At 41.5% G+C, this 21,517-nt stretch overlaps 2 protein-coding genes across 4 annotated transcripts; one reads left to right on the forward strand and one right to left on the reverse strand.

The window, feature by feature from the left end:
• Positions 1-7,376: 7,376 nt before the first annotated feature.
• Positions 7,377-11,603, reverse strand: LOC113023954 (uncharacterized). 2 transcript variants are annotated; one of them, XM_080302418.1, is made up of 8 exons: positions 11,098-11,603; positions 10,871-10,960; positions 10,586-10,648; positions 8,997-9,056; positions 8,857-8,919; positions 7,952-8,094; positions 7,743-7,838; positions 7,377-7,597 (listed from the first exon to the last, which is right to left on the reverse strand). In XM_080302418.1, the coding sequence occupies exons 1-8, from the start codon at positions 11,219-11,221 to the stop codon at positions 7,565-7,567; spliced, it is 672 nt and encodes a 223-aa protein (XP_080158544.1). In that variant the 5' UTR covers positions 11,222-11,603; the 3' UTR covers positions 7,377-7,564. The 2 variants fall into 2 exon arrangements, with proteins under 2 accessions (XP_080158544.1, XP_026026242.2); XM_026170457.2 differs by having other exon boundaries at positions 7,738-7,838.
• A 744-nt stretch (positions 11,604-12,347) lies between these two features.
• Positions 12,348-19,158, forward strand: LOC145429211 (uncharacterized). Of its 2 annotated transcripts, XM_080302421.1 has the most exons (5): positions 12,348-12,448; positions 17,825-17,907; positions 18,108-18,194; positions 18,289-18,489; positions 18,575-19,158. In XM_080302421.1, the coding sequence occupies exons 2-5, from the start codon at positions 17,838-17,840 to the stop codon at positions 18,595-18,597; spliced, it is 381 nt and encodes a 126-aa protein (XP_080158547.1). In that variant the 5' UTR covers positions 12,348-12,448; positions 17,825-17,837; the 3' UTR covers positions 18,598-19,158. The 2 variants fall into 2 exon arrangements, with proteins under 2 accessions (XP_080158547.1, XP_080158546.1); XM_080302420.1 differs by lacking the exon at positions 12,348-12,448 and having other exon boundaries at positions 17,300-17,907.
• Positions 19,159-21,517: the final 2,359 nt, after the last annotated feature.

A 21,517-nucleotide genomic window follows, 5' to 3' on the forward strand; every position in this document is an offset into this window, starting at 1 on the left:
TGGAATAAACAGGGAGCCAATGAAGGGAAGCCAGTATATGAGAAATATGCTCTCTTTTTCTAGTCCCTGTCAGTACTGTTGCTGCAGCATTTTGGATCAACTAAAAGCTTTTCAGGAAGTTTTTAGGATATCCTGATAATAATGAATTACAGTAGTCCAGCCTAGAAGTAGTAAACGCGTGAACTAGTTTTTCAGTGTCACTCTGAGACCAGATGTTTCTAATTTTAGTGATATTAGGCAAATGGAAGAAATATGTAGTGGTGAGGCAGAGGTCTAACAGTGTGCAGATCTGATCGGGTGTGAAGTTGGTCCTGTCCTCCAAGGAGCTGTCTTCTTGTAGTCGTTTTCTGACAGTCTCCACTGCCTCCGTGGTGGGTATGCAAGTGAAGAGAGAGACTACATCAAAGGACACCATGGTTTCATCTGGATCCAGGGTAAGTTTCTGGACCTTGTCAGTGAAGTCGGTGGAGTTCTTGATGTGGTGTGGGGTGTTCCCCACGAGAGGAGCAAGGATGGTAGCAAGGTGTTTAGCAATGTTATAAGTGGCTGAGTTTATGCTACTGACTATGGGTCTGAGTGGGACAGCTTCCTTGTGGATTTTAGGAAGTCCGTAAATGCAGGGTATGGCATCCCCCGGGTAAAGGCGGTGATATGTAAGGCGGTCAATGATTTTGTCCTTTTCAAAGTCTTGAAGGCAAGCTATAACTTTCTTTTTGTAGCTGCTTGTGGGGTCTCGCTTTAAGGCTTCGTAGGTATTGTTGTCACTGAGGAGAGTGGTGATCTTTGTATAGTAATCTGTAGTGTTTAGGACCACGGTGCATCTTCCCTTATCAGCTGGTGAAACAGTGATGTTGTGATCTTTGCTCAGGGACACGACGGCCTTCTTTTCCTGTATTGTGAGGTTGGACGGAGGGACTTTGGCACTGGAGAGGGTGGCTGAGACTTTCATCCTGATTTGCTCTGCTTCTGTCTTTGATAATTTATTAATCCGTATGGCAGATTCTGTGGCTGTGATGAGGTCCACTATGGGCAACTGCTGTGGAGAAATGGCAAAATTGAGTCCTTTGGCTAATACTCTCTTTTCAGGTTCAGTGAGATTCCTGTCTGAAAAGTTCTTAACCCATTTCTCCTGACTGTCTTCAGGTGTGTTTTCTTCTCTGGGTTGTGTAGGTTCAGAATGAGGAGTGTGTGTTTTTGAAAGCAAGGTGTGAAATTTCCTGCGTTGTCTTTCTTTTCCTTTAGAGTGTTGGGCCCGCTGGGCCTTGTCCACAAACTTGTAAACCTCTTCTAAGATTGGAGAGGGTAGAAGGGTTTCCAGTTCCTGCAGAGTCTGGCTGATCTTGATCTGGAGGGCATCTATAGTGAAATGGACCTGTCTTATCCTTTCACTTAAAAGGTGATTTTGTGCTCTCTGTAGAATCAAGTCTGCTCTGTATCCCTTGACAGTGGATCCAAGGCGCAGGCTCTTAGGAACAACTCTGCTTTGTCTACATCTTAGGTTGAAACGGAGATGGTTCCTATAACCCGCTAGTTTCCTTGATTCCCTTTCATACTCCCGCACCAGTTGAAGGGTGTTCCTCCCAAAATGTACGGCAATATGTCTGTGAAGGTTCTCAGTCATCCAGGTCATCGTAGTCAAAGGAGCTTGGGGAAGATGAGGGAAGATGCACCGTGGTCCTAAACACTACAGATTACCATACAAAGATCACCACTCTCCTCAGTGACAACAATACCTACGAAGCCTTAAAGCGAGACCCCACAAGCAGCTACAAAAAGAAAGTTATAGCTTGCCTTCAAGACTTTGAAAAGGACAAAATCACCTTACATATCACCGCCTTTACCCGGGGGATGCCATACCCTGCATTTACGGACTTCCTAAAATCCACAAGGAAGCTTGTCCCACTCAGACCCATAGTCAGTAGCATAAACTCAGCCACTTATAACATTGCTAAACACCTTGCTACCATCCTTGCTCCTCTCGTGGGGAACACCCCACACCACATCAAGAACTCCACCGACTTCACTGACAAGGTCCAGAAACTTACCCTGGATCCAGATGAAACCATGGTGTCCTTTGATGTAGTCTCTCTCTTCACTTGCATACCCACCACGGAGGCAGTGGAGACTGTCAGAAAACGACTACAAGAAGACAGCTCCTCTGCCTCACCACTACATATTTCAAATACAACGAAGGCTTTTACAGACAAAAACATGGCTGTGCCATGGGCTCCCCCGTGTCACCTATTGTAGCCAACCTTTACATGGAGGAAGTGGAAAGGAAGGCTCTTGGCTCTTTCAAAGGAAGAGTACCCAGCCACTGGTACAGATATGTGGACGACACCTGGGTCAAAATCAAGACACAAGAAGTGGAATCCTTCACTGCGCACATTAACGCTGTGGATAAAAACATCAAGTTCACCAGGGAAGACACAAAGGACAACTGTTTGCCTTTCCTGGACTGCGCTGTGCACATTGAAGAGAATGGCAACCTCAACATCGAAGTTTACCGGAAGCCCACACACACGGACCAGTACCTCCTGTTTGACTCCCATCACCCTCTGGAACACAAACTTGGAGTAATTAGGACCCTACACTACCGGGCAGAACATGTTCCCTCTAAGCCTGAAGGGAAAAAGAAGGAACACACACATGTAAAGGAAGCATTCAAAACGTGCGGCTATCCTAAATGGGTGTTCTTAAAGTCAGCAAACAGGCACAGAAAAGAAGATCAGACACCAGCGAGGGAGGATAAGAAGGACAGACGCAACAACATTGTCATCCCCTATGTAGCTGGTGTATCAGAAAAACTCAGGAGAGTTTTCTCCAAGCATGACATCCCGGTGCATTTCAGACCCAGCAACATGCTCAGACAAAAACTGGTTCACCCGAAAGACAAAACGCCAAAACACAGACTTAACAATGTGGTGTATGCTGTACAGTGCAGCGAGGAATGCCCAGACCTCTACATTGGAGAGACCAAACAGCCACTTCACAAGTGCATGGCACAACACAGAAGAGCCACCTCCACAGGACAAGACTCAGCCGTCCATCTGCATCTTAAGGATAAAGGACACTCTTTCGAGGATGCCAATGTTCACATTTTGGACAGAGAGGACAGATGGTTTGAAAGAGGAGTGAAAGAAGCCATCTATGTCCACTGTGAGCGACCATCTTTGAACAGAGGCGGTGGTTTACGACACCAACTCTCTGCCATCTATAATCCAGTTTTGAGATCCCTTCCCAGACGCCTTAACGCCCACTCACATCCTGGGCCATCTGATTTCAGGAATTCGCATGATAAGGTGGGGCCAGGTTTCACAATGAACTCACCCGAAACTCTGGCTGATTGGGACCCACACCCAGTTTCACACCTTGGCTCAGGCGATTAGAGGATCATCAGGGGGTCCTTTTGTCCCTCTGTGGGGGGATACTCCCACTAGGTTTATATCTCTCCACCATTTGACCTTAGAATTGAAGAAGCTTCTCGGATGAGAGGTGAAACGTCTTCAAGTAACTTAAAGAAGTCCAGACGCTTTTCTTTGCAAGCTCCTTTGACTACGATTACCTGGATGACTGAGAACCTTCACAGACAATGCTAACTACTGCACCACTAATACTAATGCTTAAAATAAAAGCAACCTCAGTTACAGCAGTTTATCGGCATAGTTTTAAAAATTGCAGTAAAGGAATTATAAAGTAAGACAAGTATTTACATTAGAGTAAAACATTATATGACATTATTTTATTTGACTCTTGTATATTTGATATGGAGCCAATACTTCAAATGATTGGAAATATAGAATCATGTGTTTCTTATTGTTTCATTAGTTACACCGTTCTATATAACACTGTAAAGTCTTAGCTTTAAAGTCTTAGCTGCCTTGAGATGACATGTTTTATATCAGAGGGTGATATACAGTAAATAAACTTAGATTAATTACATTACAGTTTGAAAAATTGTAATCCTTTCTCAGTTTTGCACTATTTTGTTTTAGTTTTTATATTATGTTTTTCATTATTCCGATGGTGAATTTGTATCCTGCTGCTGCTTCAAGATATTCAAGCATTTTGGGTTGTTTATGAGTGAAAGGAGAGTGGAGCCCAATTTTCATTGCTTCAGTTTTTAAATAGGAAATGCTTTCTTCCTTTCCATGTAATACATTACACTTTAAAACTGATCATTTTCAACAGTTTTCTGTTTTATCTCTGCAACATCTTTAACACTTGACAGCAGTTCCAGTCTTGAGGATTCCAGTCTTATCCTCCGTTCAGTCTCCAACTTCACCACCGTTGTCATCACAACCATTATGTCAGTCACCTTCAGTTCAGCCTCCTGTTCAGCAGCCACCAGCCCTGCATCCTGTGTCAGTTGCTTCACCTGTAAAACAATACAAGTCAATTCTACCCGAAAGACACTATTCCTCGCCCATCCATTCCAAGCAGAGAGACAAATCTAATAATAATGTCAACATTCCTCAAAGGCTGGCCAGTTCTGAGACTGAGATGCACACCAGGGCCTCCCCAGAGGCTGGGTTTCAGCCCCCATCAGACTCTGGACCCCTGGAGTTTAAGAAGCCAGCTGAGGACTGCACCCGGCTGTCGCTGCCTGAGCAGGGTCAATGCTCTGCGCAGCTGCAGGCCGCTATGTGTTTGCCAGAGGCCCGTGTGCCTGCTGGTCCTGTTCTGTCCCTGCCAGAGGCCCGTGTGCCTGCTGGTCCTGTTCTGTCCCTGCCAGAGGCCCGTGTGCCTGCTGGTCCTGTTGCGTTCCTGCCAGAGGTCTCCGCACCTGCTGGTTCTGAGACTGTTTTTGCTGGGGGGCCCGAGGAGCCTGTCCAGCGTCCTGCCTCGTCAGCTGGGGGGCCCGAGGAGCCCGTCCAGCGTCCTGCCTCGTCAGCTGGGGGGCCCGAGGAGCCCGTCCAGCCATCAGCTGCAGTCTCATCACCAGCTGCAGTCTCATCACCAGCTGCAGCTTCATCATCCTCGCCTGCTGCAGCTTCATCGTCCTCGCCTGCTGCAGCTTCATCGTCCTTGCCTGCTGCGGCCTCAGAGTCTTCGGCCTCGCCTGGTCCAGCCCCCGTGTCTTCGGCCTCGCCTGGTCCGGTTTCAGCATCTGCTTCAGCATCCTCATCGCCTGGTCCAGCATCTGCTCCAGCATCCTCATCAGCATCGCCTAGTCCGGCTTCTGCTTCAGCATCGCCTGGTCCGGCCTCTGCTTCAGCATCCTCATCAGCTGCTTCGCCTGGTCCAGCTTCAGCCCCCTCATCAGCTGCTTCGCCTGGTCCAGCTTCAGCCTCCTCATCAGCTGCTTCGCCTGGTCCAGCTTCAGCCTCCTCATCAGCTGCTTCGCCTGGTCCAGCTTCAGCCTCCTCATCAGCTGCTGCAGCCTCGCCTGGTCCAGCCTCCGCTTCTGCTTCAGCCTCGCCTGGTCCAGCCTCCGCTTCTGCTTCAGCCTCGCCTGGTCCAGCCTCCGCATCCTCATCATCCTCGTCTGGTCCAGCCTCCGTGTCTTCATCCTCATCAGCGTCGCCTGGTCCAACTTCAGCTTCAGCATCAGCATCGCCTGGTCCAGCTTCTGCTTCAGCGTCCGCACCAGCTTCGTCTGGTCCAGCCTCCGCTTCCGCCTCATCTGGTCCAGCCTCCGCTTCGCCTGGGGCTGCAGGGGCCACGCAGCCTTCAGGTCCGCTACTACCACCTCCACATCGTCGGTCATCTGCCATTTTTCAGTGTCACTTTGAGACCAGATGTTTCTAATTTTAGTGATATTAGGCAAATGGAAGAAAGTAGTCCTACATATTTGTTTAATTGTGGCAAAATCCATTCACATTTAGGTAAAGATATATATTTTTAAATGAAAATTTGAACATTATCTAAATTCTTTTCACACTGTAAAATCTAATAATGTGTTTAACTAAAAATATCAAGTAGACTGAGTTTTTATCAACTTGTTTTTAGAACTCAGTTTAAGTAAGTTACTAGTACTTTTCATTCAAAAAGCTGATCAGCTCTGGTCATTTGAGTTGTCTTAAATTTAAAAAAAAAAAAAAAAAGTAAGTAAGATGGAGATTTTACTACTCAGTGTGGAAGGATAAAACTATATGGTTTGAAATGCCACGTCACTACCTCCCTCCTCCCTCACACAGATCAGTCCACATGTTTATGGCACTCAGGTTTTTTTCTGGAATATGTTGAGAAAAGCTGGAGAAGCTTTATATAAGATTATATAATATACAGACAACAGCCTGCACACCAACTTTATAAACAAAGTATTATGTTGGTTGTCTTTTCTTCTGCCTCTCTGCTTTCACTTAAAATCAGCTGACTACCTGAAATCAATGGTGATATTATATGACTACATATATTTGTCATGATTTTACATCTTACATCTTTTCTGGTGGGTTAAATTATCTCTACATTTTTTTCACAAATCCAGACTTTTTTACTGTCACATGGTACATCATTCCAGGACTTTTCTCTTATATAGAAATACTGAGACACTTTTGTCTTTGTGTCTCAGAAACAGATTTTGCTCCTATATACTGTACCTGTTCCTCTCTGCTGATGATAATCACCAGGTCTGCCCCTCTCTGCAGACAGTCCTCTCTGCTGTCATTCCAGGTGTTTTCAATAGATGAAACGTAATATAAACTGTGTTTGAAGTATATCCATCCTCGTTGGATATAGCGAACCTCCTTATCTTTCTTTCATTTTTGACAGCATCTGCAGTTTTAAGCACAGAGCTTCCTGCTTTGCTGTAGTTCTATCTTAAGTTATGGTTTGTTAGTTGAGCCAGTTTTTGTTATGGTCCCTGGTTCCTCTATGCAAGAGGTTTCAAAGTCATTTTATCTTAGAGGCCACATCGAGGAAAATATATTCCCAAGTTTAAACTTTTAATAAAAACCATGTAATGTCCGAGTTGCACCACATAAGAATATGGCAGAAAATTGTCAAATTAATTTACAGTGAGTTTATGTTTTCTGGCTTCTGCAAGGCTTAAATCAGAGTATTTCCAGCTGCGAGAATGAGTTCATTTGTAAAAACAGTTTTTGACATGGCTACACTGTATAAACATACTTCATAGTATTTTAGTTGGGGGACCAGGGTCCCCTGTATGTCAATCCTGCGTCCACTGAATATGTACTTGCCAGGGTGGCTTTGCAGTCAAAAACAAATCACACACCTGCTATCAGCAGTTCTTCTCTATAATCTGTGCACTTGGTATTTAACTGGGTTAAGATTTAGTGGCCTGGAAAGTAGGCCCCAAAGATCTGTTAATTGTTAAGTCCTGATTAACCTGTATGAACACTTGAGTGAGATATAACAATACACAGATCTTTACTTTTACTGTTTCACAAAGGGCTTAAAGGGGAACATTCACATTTTAGACTTTTTTAATGCAGGATATTTTATTAAAACTATTTAGCAGGAACAAAGCAAAACTGTAACCCACATGTTTCACATGTCTTTTTCACAGAGCCAAAAGTTTAGGTTTTCACATGCAGCATCATTCCAGTTGTTTTCATAATCATAGTAGTGATTTATTACTACACAATCTTCATTTCTGCGTTTAAAATTGTTGGGTTCCCCAGAGTACCAGAAGCTGAAAGATAAAGAGGACAAAATCGCAACACAAACACGTGCAAATTAGAAACAACTTAAAATCAACAAGTTCATGATATTTACAATCTAAACATGTAAATAGAGGAATTATTTAATTTGATAAATTTTTAAAGTGGAAACCTTGCCGTCAATGGAGTCTCATCCACCCATTTCCAAACTCCTTCTGTCTCTCTGTCAGTCAGTCCAATCCACATTACCTTCTGCTGCAGCCTTATGAATTCCTTACACATAAACATAAACATGCAGCAATCAACCATTGAAATGATGTCACACACATTTTTGTTTTACTTAAATGTTTCACTCTGTTATCTAATTATATCATAAATGAACATACCTGTTCTTCTGTGTTGCTGATGATCGCCAAGACTGCGCCTCTCTGCAAACAGTCATCTCTACTGTCTTGCCAAGTTTTCGTGATTGAAGAAATATAATAGAAACTGCCGTTGAAATACAGCCAACCTTGTTGCGCATAGTGAGCTTTCATGAGAAGAAAGAATGAACTGTAGTTACAGTATTGTACAAACCTAAATAACACCTGTGAAATAAGTGTCAAATGTTAAAAGATACAACATAGTTTTCATTTGAATGTGTTTGTTTGGTATTGTGTATATAGTGTATAGTGCTGTGAATGGGTATATCCCCTGTCATGTGTTGTTGTTTGAGCTGGTTATTTGTGGAACCAAAATGCAGAGACACAGAAGGAAGGAGTAAACTTAAAATGAACATTTATTGATGAAAGCCCAAACTACACAAGATCAAAAGCACTAGAAGATACCTGGAGGAGGGAGGTAAAGAGCTAGTGTACACACAGATGTGAGAGCTGAGGGATGGTGCCACAATAGACAGAGGGAGACAGACACAATATATCTTCCTGATAACGAGGGGATAGGTGGCACAACTGACATAATGAGATGGGGAAGTAAACACAACACAACACGTAGAAACAACAGAAGTGGGAAAATAAAATGAACCTGACACAGAGGGAAGATAGGAGGGAAACCAGGGAACATAGAAAGATGAAATACAAAAACAGACGTGACTTAGAAGAACAGAAACTAAACAAAACCCAACAGTGATGTCAGCAATGACTAAAACGATTCAGAAAATTCTGCATAAGGCAGTACAGTAAGGAAATCATAAAGAGCATTTTCACCTATACCCAATAACTGGTTGTGCAATCCTGGCAGCAAGAAAACGATATGATCATGTTATGAGTATGAGTTTCATGCTCACACTTACCAAAATCCTCTAGCTTCCTCTTCAACTCCTCTCTCTCTTTTGTCAGGAAATTCAGCTGTGAAGCTGCCATAAGATAAGAGAGACGAGCTGTTACATACATTGCCAGTTTTCTGATAACTAATGGAAACACGTGTATTCACCAATATAATCGAGTTGCCTCTCCTGCTCTTCTCGCTCCTTATTCATAGAATCCTGCAAAGCTGATATTTTTAGAGAGCTTACCAACACTTGAAACATAAGCAGAGCATGATAAAAACATAATTTTAAACTGAATGTATTGCATAAATGTATGAAAGTATACACTACCAGGTAAAAGTTTGGGCACATCTTCTCATGTAATGGTTTTTCTCTATTTTCATGAATATTTACATTGTAGTCTCACTGAAGGCATCAAAATTATGAATGAACACATATGGAATTATGTAGTAAACAAAAAGGGTTAAATAACTCAAAATGTGTTATATATTTTTGATTTTTCAAAATAGCCACCCTTTGCTTTGATAACTTGCACACTCTTGGCATTCTCTCGATGAGCTTCATGTGGTAGTCACCTGAAATGGTTTTCCAACAGAGTTACCAAAGATGCTGAGCACTTGTTGGCCCCTTTGCCTTCACTCTGCGGTCCATCTCTTCGACTGGGTTCAGATCAGGTGACTGTGGAGGCCAGGCCATCTGGGGCAGCACTCCATCACTCTCCTTCTTGGTCAAATAGCCCTTACACAGCCTGGAGGTGTGCTTGGGGTCATTGTCCTGTTGAAAAATAAATGCTGGTCCGACTAAACGCAAAGTGTATGGTATGGTATTGTGACTGCACTTGGGGACACATTCAAAGTTTTAACAAATTAATAACTGACTTATTTTCAGTTCTTAAAGTAATGATGGACTGTCGATTCTCTTTACTTAGCTGATTGGTCCTTGCTATAGCATGAATTCTAATAGGCTGTCAGTTGTGTACCAAACTGACTTCTGCACAAGATAACTGATGGTCGCAACCCCATTAAGAAGGTAAGAAATTCCACAAATGAACCCAAACAAGGCACACCTGTGAAGTGAAAACTATTTCAGGTGATCATAAAGCTAAGTAAGAGAAGGCCAAGGGTTAGCAGCACTGTCAACAAAGCAAAGGGTGGCTTCTTTCAGCAATCTAAAACTTACATCAAGTTCTTTATCATTTTTTTTCTTGCCTACATTCTTCCATATATCTTGCTTCATATATTTGATATCTTCAGTATGTATCTACAATCTAATCTTCCTCTTCACATTAGTCAATCAACATCAGTGCTGGTTTTTAAATTCAGATTAAAAACGCATTTTTATTCACTGGCTTTTGACTCTGACTTGTATTTACTTATATTTTATTGTTTTTACAATGTTTATTATTTTATTGTATTTATTATTCCTATTGTATCTCTTATATTTCTGTTATTCAGCACTTTGGTAAGCCTTGCGCGTTTTTAAGGTGATATATACATAAACTATGATGACGACGACAATGTAGAAAGTAGTAAAAATAAAGACAAACCATTAAATGAGAAGGTGTGTCCAAACTTTTGATTGGTAGTGTATATAGTTCGTGCTTATTTGCACACTGTAAAATTTTATCCATATTTCTGGCAGCTTTATTGAATTATTATGTGGCATTTATAAAACCTGACAAATTATGTGTGCACAATATTTAATAAGCATTTATTTGTGACTATTAGAGGGCTTTTATCCCCATGATGTTTACCAAAGTTGATCTTCTTCAAGCTGTCTTCTACATTAGTTCGATTTTCACAGGTAACATCAGTACCTAGTGTAGAGATTAGCAAAATATCAGATTATGACCACCCAACACAACATTTTTCTTTAAAACTATTCTTTTAAATAACCGTAACAATAAACTAGCTTAGGGACATCATGCATCATTTATACATAAGATGGCAACAGTGGTGATAGACCATTCTGTTGTCTGTTTCCACAATAACAACATTTATTAACATGAGTATTTAAGTTATAATTAAAGCCATCTTACGCAGAGCCAGACGCAGGGAAACATTGAGAGCAGCCTGTAGGATACATAAGAGACAAAAGCTCCCAGCAATCCATTTATGCAGCTTTCCTCCTGTAAAGGACCACACACACACACACACACACACACACACACACACACACACACACACACACACACACACACACACACATTCATTACACACACTAAAAAGTGTAAAAAAACCCACTAAAATTTCATTTGTGTCTTACCTGACACAGATGCAGCAGCTTCAACGCTTTCATCAGTGATCCGGTTCAAGCCAACACTCCTGGCTGGAGAGCTGAGGGTTCTAATATCCGGAACCATACCAGATTCATCTCTATGGCCTTTCATGTTTAACAGAAATTGATGTGACCTTGCACAACCGTTAGTCACTGTGCATTGTTTTTCAAGTTGCTTACACAGGAAAATACTTTCTTCCTCATTTGTCTTTTTTTTTTTCAAGAAATGTCATCACACTTTTAACCTCATTTGGACAGGAAGGAAGAGACGCATATAAAAGTGTCTAGCAAGCAGCAGATGTCCTGTCTTTTTGTTTTTTCATTTTTATGGTTTGTTTTTTTAAAATCAGTACTTTATCAAAATGACACTTTACCATCCACACCCTTTACTTCTGTCACACATTCTATTATCAGAACATTATTTCTTTATCTGTTGTACTTACTCAAAAGAAAAATATTTGTTTTTTCATGTTTGTCTCTTAAGGCTGTGTTACTGCCTGTCTGGTTAGTTTGATTATAACTACATTTATTTTAAAACAGTTATGTGAACAGAAGAAACAAAGATATTTCTATATATCTATTTGCATCTTATAATTTGCCTGAATTTTTATAATGGAGACCTTTATTTGGTTCATTATTATCTTTAACCTTAAAAGTTACTCTAGACACTGTTATCCACACAGCAAGCGGCGCTACAAACTGGTTAATACTTCACTTCACCAAAAGCACAAAATTGGTATGCTGTTACAGAATGCAAATTTAAAAAAAATCAATGAATCATAACACATTCATAGTGTAAGAAACCTCCAGAGCATTATGTTAGGTTTTGTAAGTTTTGTCATCAGTTAATTTGTCATTCTAAATGTTCGGCTCCTCAGTTTATTCTTCAGAGTTTATTCTTAATATATATATTTCTTAACAAGCTTAAATTAAAAATTAGTTTGAAGTACAACTCTCCATCAGAGGTGGCTGAACATTTTAATTAAGATTTCCAGTAATTATTTTCCCAAGCATGACCAATAATTTCTGAATTATGAGGTTTATTTGCAGCAAAGGTGGGAAGTAATGAAGTACAAATACTTTTAATACTGTACTTAAGTAGAATTTTTAGTAATCTATTCAACTTTTTACTTTTATTCCCTTGTTAAAGAAATATGAGAACTTTTTACTGCCTACATTTTCAAAACAGGCTGGTATGTAGCATAAAAGAGAAGGAGGAGCCAAACCCATTTACCATAGTCAGAGTCAAAGTAGACTGGAACGAGTGCACATGTCTGTAAGTTATAGTTGCGTACTTCATCAACTATCTAGCACTACAGAAGAGGAGCGAGAAAAGCAAGTAATTTCAAATGCAACATTTATATCCAATCAACAAACATTGGTGAACACAGTTTCTGTTTACAGTTTGTTACACAGTGTGTTGCTTGCTAAAAGTACAGCTGCTGTATTTCACAGGGAGAGAAATAAAAGTTAACTTCACTCAGTGATGGAGAAAGATAAAGACAGTGTAGGAGAGGAGGAAGAGATTAGATTTAACCTCTGCTAAGTGGTATGTGTTTGTATTGTGTTCAGGAAGTGGGGACAGTAGAAGGAAGTTTGACTTTAAGCATCAGTTTGCTAGGACCACACAAAGACAAATGTGTCCTACAGTTAAGGGTATAAGAATATGGAATTCTCTTCAAGATAATCTCAAGAGGTGTACAAACATGCACCGTTTTAAAATGTGTTATATACTTAAAAGGATAAATCAATATGAAGAACATGAAAGTAATTTGGGCTAAATGTGGAAGGAAAAATTTTCATTGCCATTTAGTGCTGTATATTGCTGATTATACAGATTTGTTGTTTAGTTTTGCATTGTTACATAAAAATACACGTTAGAGGGATTTTTGGGGGTTACTGGCGTCCTCTTGTAAGAATAATTGGATTGCACATAAGGGGCAGGTGCTAACAAGAATTTATTCTTCTTCCTGCTCCTTTTCACCCATGGGTGCAGTGTTATATTAATGGGAAGGAGGATCTGTATGTGGGAAACGAAACACTGTTGAACCATGTGTGAAATAAATAAAGAAATGAAATGAAATGAAATAAACTGGAAATTTAAATCTTACATCTAAGTGCTCATAAAGCTGCTGCGAAACCAACTGAGGTAGGCTAATGTGTCATTTAAAGGTTTCATGAAAATGCACCATAGTTCAGGATAATCTAGTTAGCTTGCATTAATATGATGAATTTAAAATAAAGCATTGTGTTTGAGTGGTGCACAGTGGATGGTGTGCTCATGGTCAGAGTTAGGTTACATTAAGTATAGCAGAGATGAATTTGAAGTGAAACTATCCATCCATCCATCCATCTTCATCCGCTTATCCGAGGTCGGGTCGCGGGGGTAGCAGCCTAAGCAAAGAGGTCCAGACCTCCCTCTCCCCAGCCACCTCCTCCAGCTTGTCCGGGGGAATACCAAGGCGTTCCCAGGCCAGCCGAGAGATATTTGGACTTATCTGAGTGCACCACTCAGATAAGTCGGACTCGTTCCCGGTGGGTGATGGGCTCCGCCAAGGCTGCCCTTTGTCTCCGGTTCTGTTCATAATTTTTATGGACAGGATTTCTAGGCGCAGCCAAGTGGCGGAGGGCTTTCGCTTTGGTGGCCTCAGAATCTCATCTCTGATTTTTGCGGATGATGTGGTTCTGTTGGCTTCATCGGGTGAGGGCCTCCAGCTCGCACTGGAGCGGTTCGCAGCCGAGTGTAACGCAGCGGGAATGAGGATCAGCACCTCCAAATCTGAGGCCATGGTTCTCAGCCGGAAAAGGGTGGAGTGCCCACTCCGGGTCGGGGATGAGTTCCTGCCCCAAGTGGAGGAGTTCAAGTATCTCGGGGTCTTGTTCGCGAGTGATGGGAGAAGGGAGCTGGAGATCGACAGACGGATTGGGGCTGCGGCTGCAGTAATGCGGACGCTGCACCGGTCAGTCGTGGTGAAGAGGGAGCTGAGTGTAAAAGCGAAGCTCTCAATTTACCGGTCGATCTACGTCCCTACCCTCACCTATGGCCACGAGCTGTGGGTAGTGACCGAAAGAACGAGATCGCGGATACAAGCGGCGGAAATGAGCTTCCTCCGAAGGGTGGCTGGCCTCTCCCTTAGAGATAGGGTGAGAAGTTCGGCCATCCGGGAGGGGCTTAGAGTAGAGCAGCTGCTGCTCCACATCGAAAGGAGCCAGCTGAGGTGGTTCGGGCATCTGGCAAGGATGCCCCCTGGGCGCCTCCTGGGCGAGGTGTTCCAGGCATGTCCCACCGGGAGGAGGCCCCGGGGCAGACGGGGCCTGCCCGGAATTTGAAGTGAAACTACAGAAGTTAAAATAATGCTAAGATTAATTCACCTTCATACTGTTTAGTATAATGACACCATAAACAGTAGTGCCAGTCAAACTCACCCAACAGAAAATATAGCTACACTCAACAAAAATATAAACGCAACACCTTTGTTACTGCTCCCATTCCCCATGGGATGGACGTAGAGACCTAAAATTCATTCCAGATACACAATATAACCATCCCTCCCAAACAGTGGTCACAAATCAGTCCAAATGTGTGGTAGTGGGCACATCTGCCATATTGAGATAATCCATCCCACCTCACAGGTGTGCCACATCAGGATGCTGATCTGACATCATGAGTAGTGCACAGGTGTACCTCAGACTGCCCACAACAAAAGGCCACCCTGGAATGTGCAGTTTTTTGCGCTATTGGGGGTCTGGGGACCCAGAACCGGTCAGTATCTGGTGTGACCACCATTTGCCTCATGCAGTGCAACACATCGTCGCATGGAGTCTATCAGATTGTCAATTGTGGCCTGTGGAATGTTGGTCCACTCCACTTCAATGGCTGTGCGAGGTTGTTGGATATTCGTGGGAACTGGTACACGCTGTCGTATACGCCGGTCAAGCACATCCCGAACATGCTCAATGGGTGACATGTCCGGTGAGTATGCTGGCCATGCAAGAACTGGGACATTCTCAGCTGCCATCTGCCCTGAACAATGTGAACCATGATTCATCCGTGAAGCGCACACCTCTCCAACGTGCCAGACGCCATCGAATGTGAGCATTTGCCCACACAAGTCTGTTACGGCGACGAGCTGGAGTCAGGTCAAGACCCCGATGAGGACGACGGGCATGCAGTTGAGCGTCCCTGAGACGGTTTCTGACAGTTTGTGCAGAAATTGTTTGGTTGTGCAAACCAATTGTTCCAGCAGCTGTCTGGGTGGCTGGTCTCAGACGATCTTGGAGGTGAACCTGCTGGATGTGGAGGTCCTGGGCTGGTGTGGTTACACGAGGTCTGCGGTTGTGAGGCCGGTTGGATGTGCTGCCATATTCTCTGAAACGCCTGTGGAGACGGCTTATGGTTGAGAAATGAACATTCAATGCACGGGCGACAGATCTGGTTGACATTCCTGCTGTCAGCATGCCAATTGCACGCTCCCTCATTGCTTGTGGCATCTGTGGCATTTTGTTGTGAGACAAAACTGCACATTCCAGGGTGGCCTTTTGTTGTGGGCAGTCTGAGGTACACCTGTGCACTACTCATGATGTCAGATCAGCATCCTGATGTGGCACACCTGTGAGGTGGGATGGATTATCTCAATATGGCAGATGTGCCCACTACCACACATTTGGACTGATTTGTGACCACTGTTTGGGAGGGATGGTTATATTGTGTATCTGGAATGAATTTTAGGTCTCTACATCCATCCCATGGGGAATGGGAGCAGTAACAAAGGTGTTGCGTTTATATTTTTGTTCAGTGTATTTTTTAATTTTTCTCTTTTGCTCATTTTCTACTTAATTGATTCAAGCTGATTGAATTAGAATTCAAGTTAAAACTGATGTAAAGGTTGTATTTTAATTTATTAATACTATTTTTTTTTAGATTAGATTAATATAGCACAAGGGTTTGTTTAGCTTTGCACAAAGCTTCTTACAAAGAGTTATTTTTTCCTTTCTTGCTTTGAGTACATTTCAGAGCCTGTACTTTTTCAGTTTTACGCGAGTAAATAAGTTGAAAACGTAGGCACCACAGAACACAGAACTGAAGTCTACCTTCCCCACCTGAGGAACAGGTATGGGTGCAGGGACAGTCTGGGTCCTGCCACTGTCACCCTAGGAACAGGGAAAGGAGGAGGAACTTGCCGGACACAGGCCTCTCCCACCCAAGAACAGGTACGGGTACAAGAGTGGACTGGACCTCGGCTGGCCTCATCCTAGGAGCTGGTATGGGTGGAGAAACCTGCTGGAGGCCAGTGACCCCCGTCTGAGGAACTGGTACGGGTGCTGAGGTTGACTGGGCCTCGGCTGGAAGTAGGCACAGGAGCATTTGATGGATGAACACTAGCTTTCCCTGCACCCGAGGAACTGGTACGGGTGCAGGGACAAGCTGAGTTGTAACTTTTCTGGGTACTGGAACAGTCACCTTCACTTGGGGAACTGGAGTGGGCGCAGGGCAAGGCTGGGTCTAAACCACTCTGGGATCATGGACAAGGACAGGCTGGGTCCCAGCCACCCTCACCCGAGCAACAGGTACAGGTGCAGGGGAAGGCTGGGTTCAAGCCACCATGGGAGCAGGAACAGGTGAAGCAATAGACTTAGGGATGAAGGATGAGAAACACAAACAGTCTTAGATTATTCAGGTGGTGATACCTGGCAGTTTTTGAGGGGAAAGTGATGCAGACACACTCTTGTCGCAGGTTGTTGGTCTGCACGAGAAGAGCGGCAGTGGTGGAAGCCTTGTCTCTCTTTGGCTGAGGAAACAGGAAAACTAGGGAACTGAGCCTACGATTGCCCCAAACAGGAAACCTCTGAAACACTAACAAGTGAACACTAATGAGTCAAATACACAGCTGCGGGGGATGAGGGAGATCATGACAACGAACACAAGAAAATGCACACAATATAAAGACACGAGTGAATCAGAGCAGAGAGGAAACACCTGAGGAACATGGCTGGACAATAACTAATGAGACAGGGGAACAAGCACTGAGATGTGACTTACAAACCAAAGAGAGAGCGAGGGACACACTGTAAATGTAAACAACCAGACATGACTACACATGGGGCGTGGAGCAGGGGGGGAACCTAAAGAATAGATGGGAAAACTAATGCGGCCTAAGAATACAAATATTAAACAGAGGGTTAATTATAGTAACCAACATAAGGAACAGAATCTCAACCTCAGAATATTAAATAAACCAAAAGTCCAAACACAAATGCTGGGTCACAGACTCAGGACCATGACACATATATTAAACGTGTTTTTTGTAAGATATGTTGAAAAACCATTTATCATTTCCCAGTCATTCAAACAATGTACAGTTGTCAGCCAAAGATGACGTGATGAAGAGAATTTAGTGTCAGCAGTGATTGTGAAAAAAATTAACCTAATGGCAGATATGACATTATGTGGAAAAGGATATGTATACGTCAGGTGGGTTAAAGTTTTGTTCCCCAATTTGAAGTGCCCTTGAGCATGACAACATACTTTAAGGCTTAGAGTCATCATTTGTTAGACTTTCAGTTTGCTTCCCCTATTTTTACCATTTCCAAATCTGTTAACCACAATGCATGAGTATATTTCCTCACCCATCATTGCTGAAGAAATACACCAACAGAGGACAAACAGTTCAATGATCAGACAGCACTGAAGTTTTGTTCCTGTTGATGCCTTCAGAGTGTTGCAGGTAATGGAGAAAATGGAGACTAGAAATGAGCTGCAAAGATGCAATGGGAAATGCGGGATGGACAATAATAAAGGTAATGACAGTAATGACATATATATATATATATATATATATATATATATATATATATATAGATAGATAGATAGATAGATAGATAGATAGATAGATAGATAGATAGATAGATAGATAGATATGAATGCAGTGAATGGCATATGTTTTAACAGAATAGTCTTCACATATTACAACATAATAAAAATGATTTCGATTTTTCAGAGAGACGACTCCTTCAGCTGCTTTTCCTCAGCTTTGGTGTGCTGTGTGTCATACAAGCCACTCTCAATCTTGCTTTACGCCTCACATGTGAGCATCATTCCTTATCTATGAAATTCAAAAGAAAGAAAAAATATCCACAAACTGCCTTCATTTGTTCAGTGCTTGTCTTTCTTTGTTTTAGTCGAGGGGAATGACTCACCCCACACAAAAAAGTTATGTGGCAACAACCAGTTAAAACCAGGAAATTTTAACCAAAATTCTTGTAGCGAACTACAAGAAAGAATCATTGCTTTGAACAGAGACAGAAGCCTGCTTGAAAAGAGAAATGAAGAGCTCCTTAACATCATAAAGAGTCTTGAGGAGGAGAAGAAGAGGCAGAATGGTGAGAAACTTCAGTTCTTCCTCTTTTCTGTACTTGCAAAAGAAATTGTGGTATTCTGATCTCACGCTCATCTTTTCTCTCTTAGGTTTCATCTCATCGTATAATTAGAAAAATGGCGGCTCATATGAAACAGTTGAGTTTCTCTCTAAAATGGTTTTGGTATTATTTCAACAAAGTTTATTATTATTATTATTATTATTATTATTATTATTATTAGTCTATAATCTGTTTTAAGCTAATTGTCCCACATGTTTGACTTTTGCAGTTAATGATTGTGATTGTATTACAGTTTGGATTTCTGTTTGGGGTTTTTAAAAATTTTTTTTTATAATTTTTATTAATTATTCTTTGAAATGTTTATGTCTGTATTATTCTGAAAGAGAATTTCTTGTTAAATTGAGTTGTTCATGTCTGGTTTTACTTCATGGTTTTCATTATAATTTCTGTTTTACCATCCATCATTTCTACCAAAGTGAGCTGTATTTTTTTTATTATTTTTCTTTATGAAGGTTTTGGGTCCTATTTGTTAAATTTCACACTAGTTTCTTGTCTATTTGTCTCCTCATGGCTGTCGGACTTTTGGATTTGTTTCTCATTTGCTTCTTGGACTTTCTTACGCCCTGAATTTCTACATTAACCTCAATAAAATGGCTTGTTTTTTGTTAGTAAGTCTGCCATCTGTGTCCTGCTTTTGGGTCCTAACCTTTACATGCCACACGACCTAACAAACCAATCTTTTCATGCAGTTTAGAACACTGAATATTTTCACATTTTTTTCTTATTTTCCAGCACATTAGACCTTATTTTGTCTTCCTACACCTGCACTAGAAGTCTCTGAAGTCAAAGATATGATAAATAGAATAGAAAGTTTATATTTATAGAACTGTATCTTTGTAGTACAGTCAATTTCACTAACAAATTGCATTTTGTACCTAAAGCTTCTCTAAAGCACATCTCAGCGCATTATTGTGTAGGCTGTGAATGGTTGTTTGTCACTTTCACAGAGCTGAGCAGTGGAGCATCATCTCAGCAGCCTCCTTATCATTGGAGGGAAGTCATATCTAGATGTTTTCCCCTTTCTACTGGGAACAAAATGGCAGAAAGCAGAAAGTCTTGTGCGAGTGAAGAAGCTAACCTGGTTCTGATCAACAGTTAACAGAGAACAAATAGCCTACAAAAGGAACTGTTAAAGAAAGAGTTACATTAACAAATCGTACGTTTGTAATGTTGCTAAAACATGAATTCAAGTCATGTATTTCACCAGATCTCAGAAGAAAATACATCTACTCCACTATATTTATTTGACAGCAAATGTTACAAATTCACATTTTGCACATAAACAACAGCCATCAAATGATGTGATGTTGTGTTCTTCTGAAACACTTCTTTGATTGTTCAGTATGTCACAAAATTGGCAACTATTTGGATTTGAAAACACAATTTGTAATTTAAGGGTATTTTAAGGGGTTTTAGCACTTTTCTTTATGTAAACATATATCATAAACATACATATATCATCTGGAAGGAGATTTTTATATCTTTTACTGGGTCATTTTACATGGCAGAGATGAGCCCTTGAAGTGGCTGGATAAAAGTCCAATGACCAAAGTATAAGGCCTTTGAATAACTACCTACTTTTTTCCTCTGAAGGACGATACACTTAAAATGTGAAATTAAATATTTTTGTAATTAAACTATTTATTTGTATTTAAAAAATTGTTATATTTCAAATACCAATGCAGTAATCAAGATTACCCAAATGCAAGATGCAAGAAAGAGGGAATCAAATTAAAACAAGTCTTTATTTAAGCTGAAACACAAGTTCCAGAAATTAAAACAAAACAAAACAAAAAATCTCCATCCAAAATCTCCATCCTTTGGTCTGCCGGCTCAGTCAGCCTACTGGCCTTGAGGCCGGTAAAATCTCCAACAAATCTGCTCTCTTTTTGCACCACCTGTGCAACCACAGAAACTCCACCTGTCTAACCTAGCTTCTCACCCATAGTCTGCTTCCCCGCCAATTAAGACCACTCTAGTTTATACCCTCCTCTGTGACAGAGCACCCATTACCCCCCACACTCACTAGCCCCTACTTGATAGTAAAGTTCAATTAACTGAGTACTGACCACAAAGTCTGCTTCTTGGGTCTTGCCAGTACCTGATGATGATATTCTTAGGCTTTCTCTCTTGGCAAATATGACCAAATTGACAAAGACTCCTTACCTGAGAAAGCAGGTCCACTCACAAAGTTTTGGTCTCATATACATTTTCATAAATTGTATTTGAAGATCCATTTTCCTGTTTCTGTGATGGTGTTATGGTCTCACGGTCTAAATATCTGTATATATGGTCAACAGCCACATCTTTAGTCAGTCTTACAGTATTCTGCTGGGCAGTTGTCCTTCAAGAGCTGCATACCTAATTAAATAATTAGGTATGCGTTTTATCAGACTGATTTGTATTGGCAGTTCAGTGAATCAAAGATCATGTTAATCTAACACCATCTTCCGTCGGCATTAGCATGTTGTGGATGTTGTGGTTTAACGGCAAATCATTTATTATTTTAAAGGCAACAAAGACAAGTAACCCTCCCACAGTAGGTGAGGGTCTGGTTCACTGTTCTACCACAGGATGCAGCGATTTGCCACTCTGTTTATGCTCTTCAGCAGAGCTAGCTACATGCTGAGGTACCGTATGTGCACCATAAATGCATCACAGTGAATGAGAAGAAAAAAGGGATGTTTTGGCGCTGGGAGGTCATTATTTTTAATACTTAGGACACTTTGGAGATATTTACTAACTGGATGCAACGCCAGGGAGCAGCAAAAAAAATACATAAATAAAATAAAAGTATAATAATTTCAAAGTCATATGGTTAAACTTTCCAGTCAAATTTAATAACTCACTCAAGTGAAGGTGCTGGAATACTATTCTGGATCCTTCTGGCCCACTTTAACCCATACAGATAATGTTTTTGGTTTTTTTAATGCTGATTTTATTTCCACATGAACCATCACACATAACTTTG

The sequence above is a fragment of the Astatotilapia calliptera genome, chromosome 6 (genome assembly GCF_964374335.1).
Source record: "Astatotilapia calliptera chromosome 6, fAstCal68.1, whole genome shotgun sequence".
Lineage (NCBI taxonomy): Eukaryota > Metazoa > Chordata > Actinopteri > Cichliformes > Cichlidae > Astatotilapia > Astatotilapia calliptera.

Bases quoted from the DNA above. Each gene is read 5' to 3' on its own strand.
- LOC113023954 (XM_026170457.2), bottom strand. From the start codon at position 11,221: ATGAAAGGCCATAGAGATGAATCTGGTATGGTTCCGGATATTAGAACC. The intron at 10,649-10,870 runs GTAAGATGGCTT...TCTCTACACTAG, and splicing joins TTCCCTGCGTCTGGCTCTGC to GTACTGATGTTACCTGTGAA. The intron at 7,598-7,737 runs GTTTCCACTTTA...TTTATCTTTCAG, and splicing joins GAGACTCCATTGACGGCAAG to CTTCTGGTACTCTGGGGAAC.
- LOC145429211 (XM_080302421.1), top strand. From the start codon at position 17,838: ATGGAGAAAATGGAGACTAGAAATGAGCTGCAAAGATGCAATGGGAAA. The intron at 17,908-18,107 runs GTAATGACAGTA...TCGATTTTTCAG, and splicing joins CGGGATGGACAATAATAAAG to AGAGACGACTCCTTCAGCTG. The intron at 18,195-18,288 runs GTGAGCATCATT...TCTTTGTTTTAG, and splicing joins TCTTGCTTTACGCCTCACAT to TCGAGGGGAATGACTCACCC.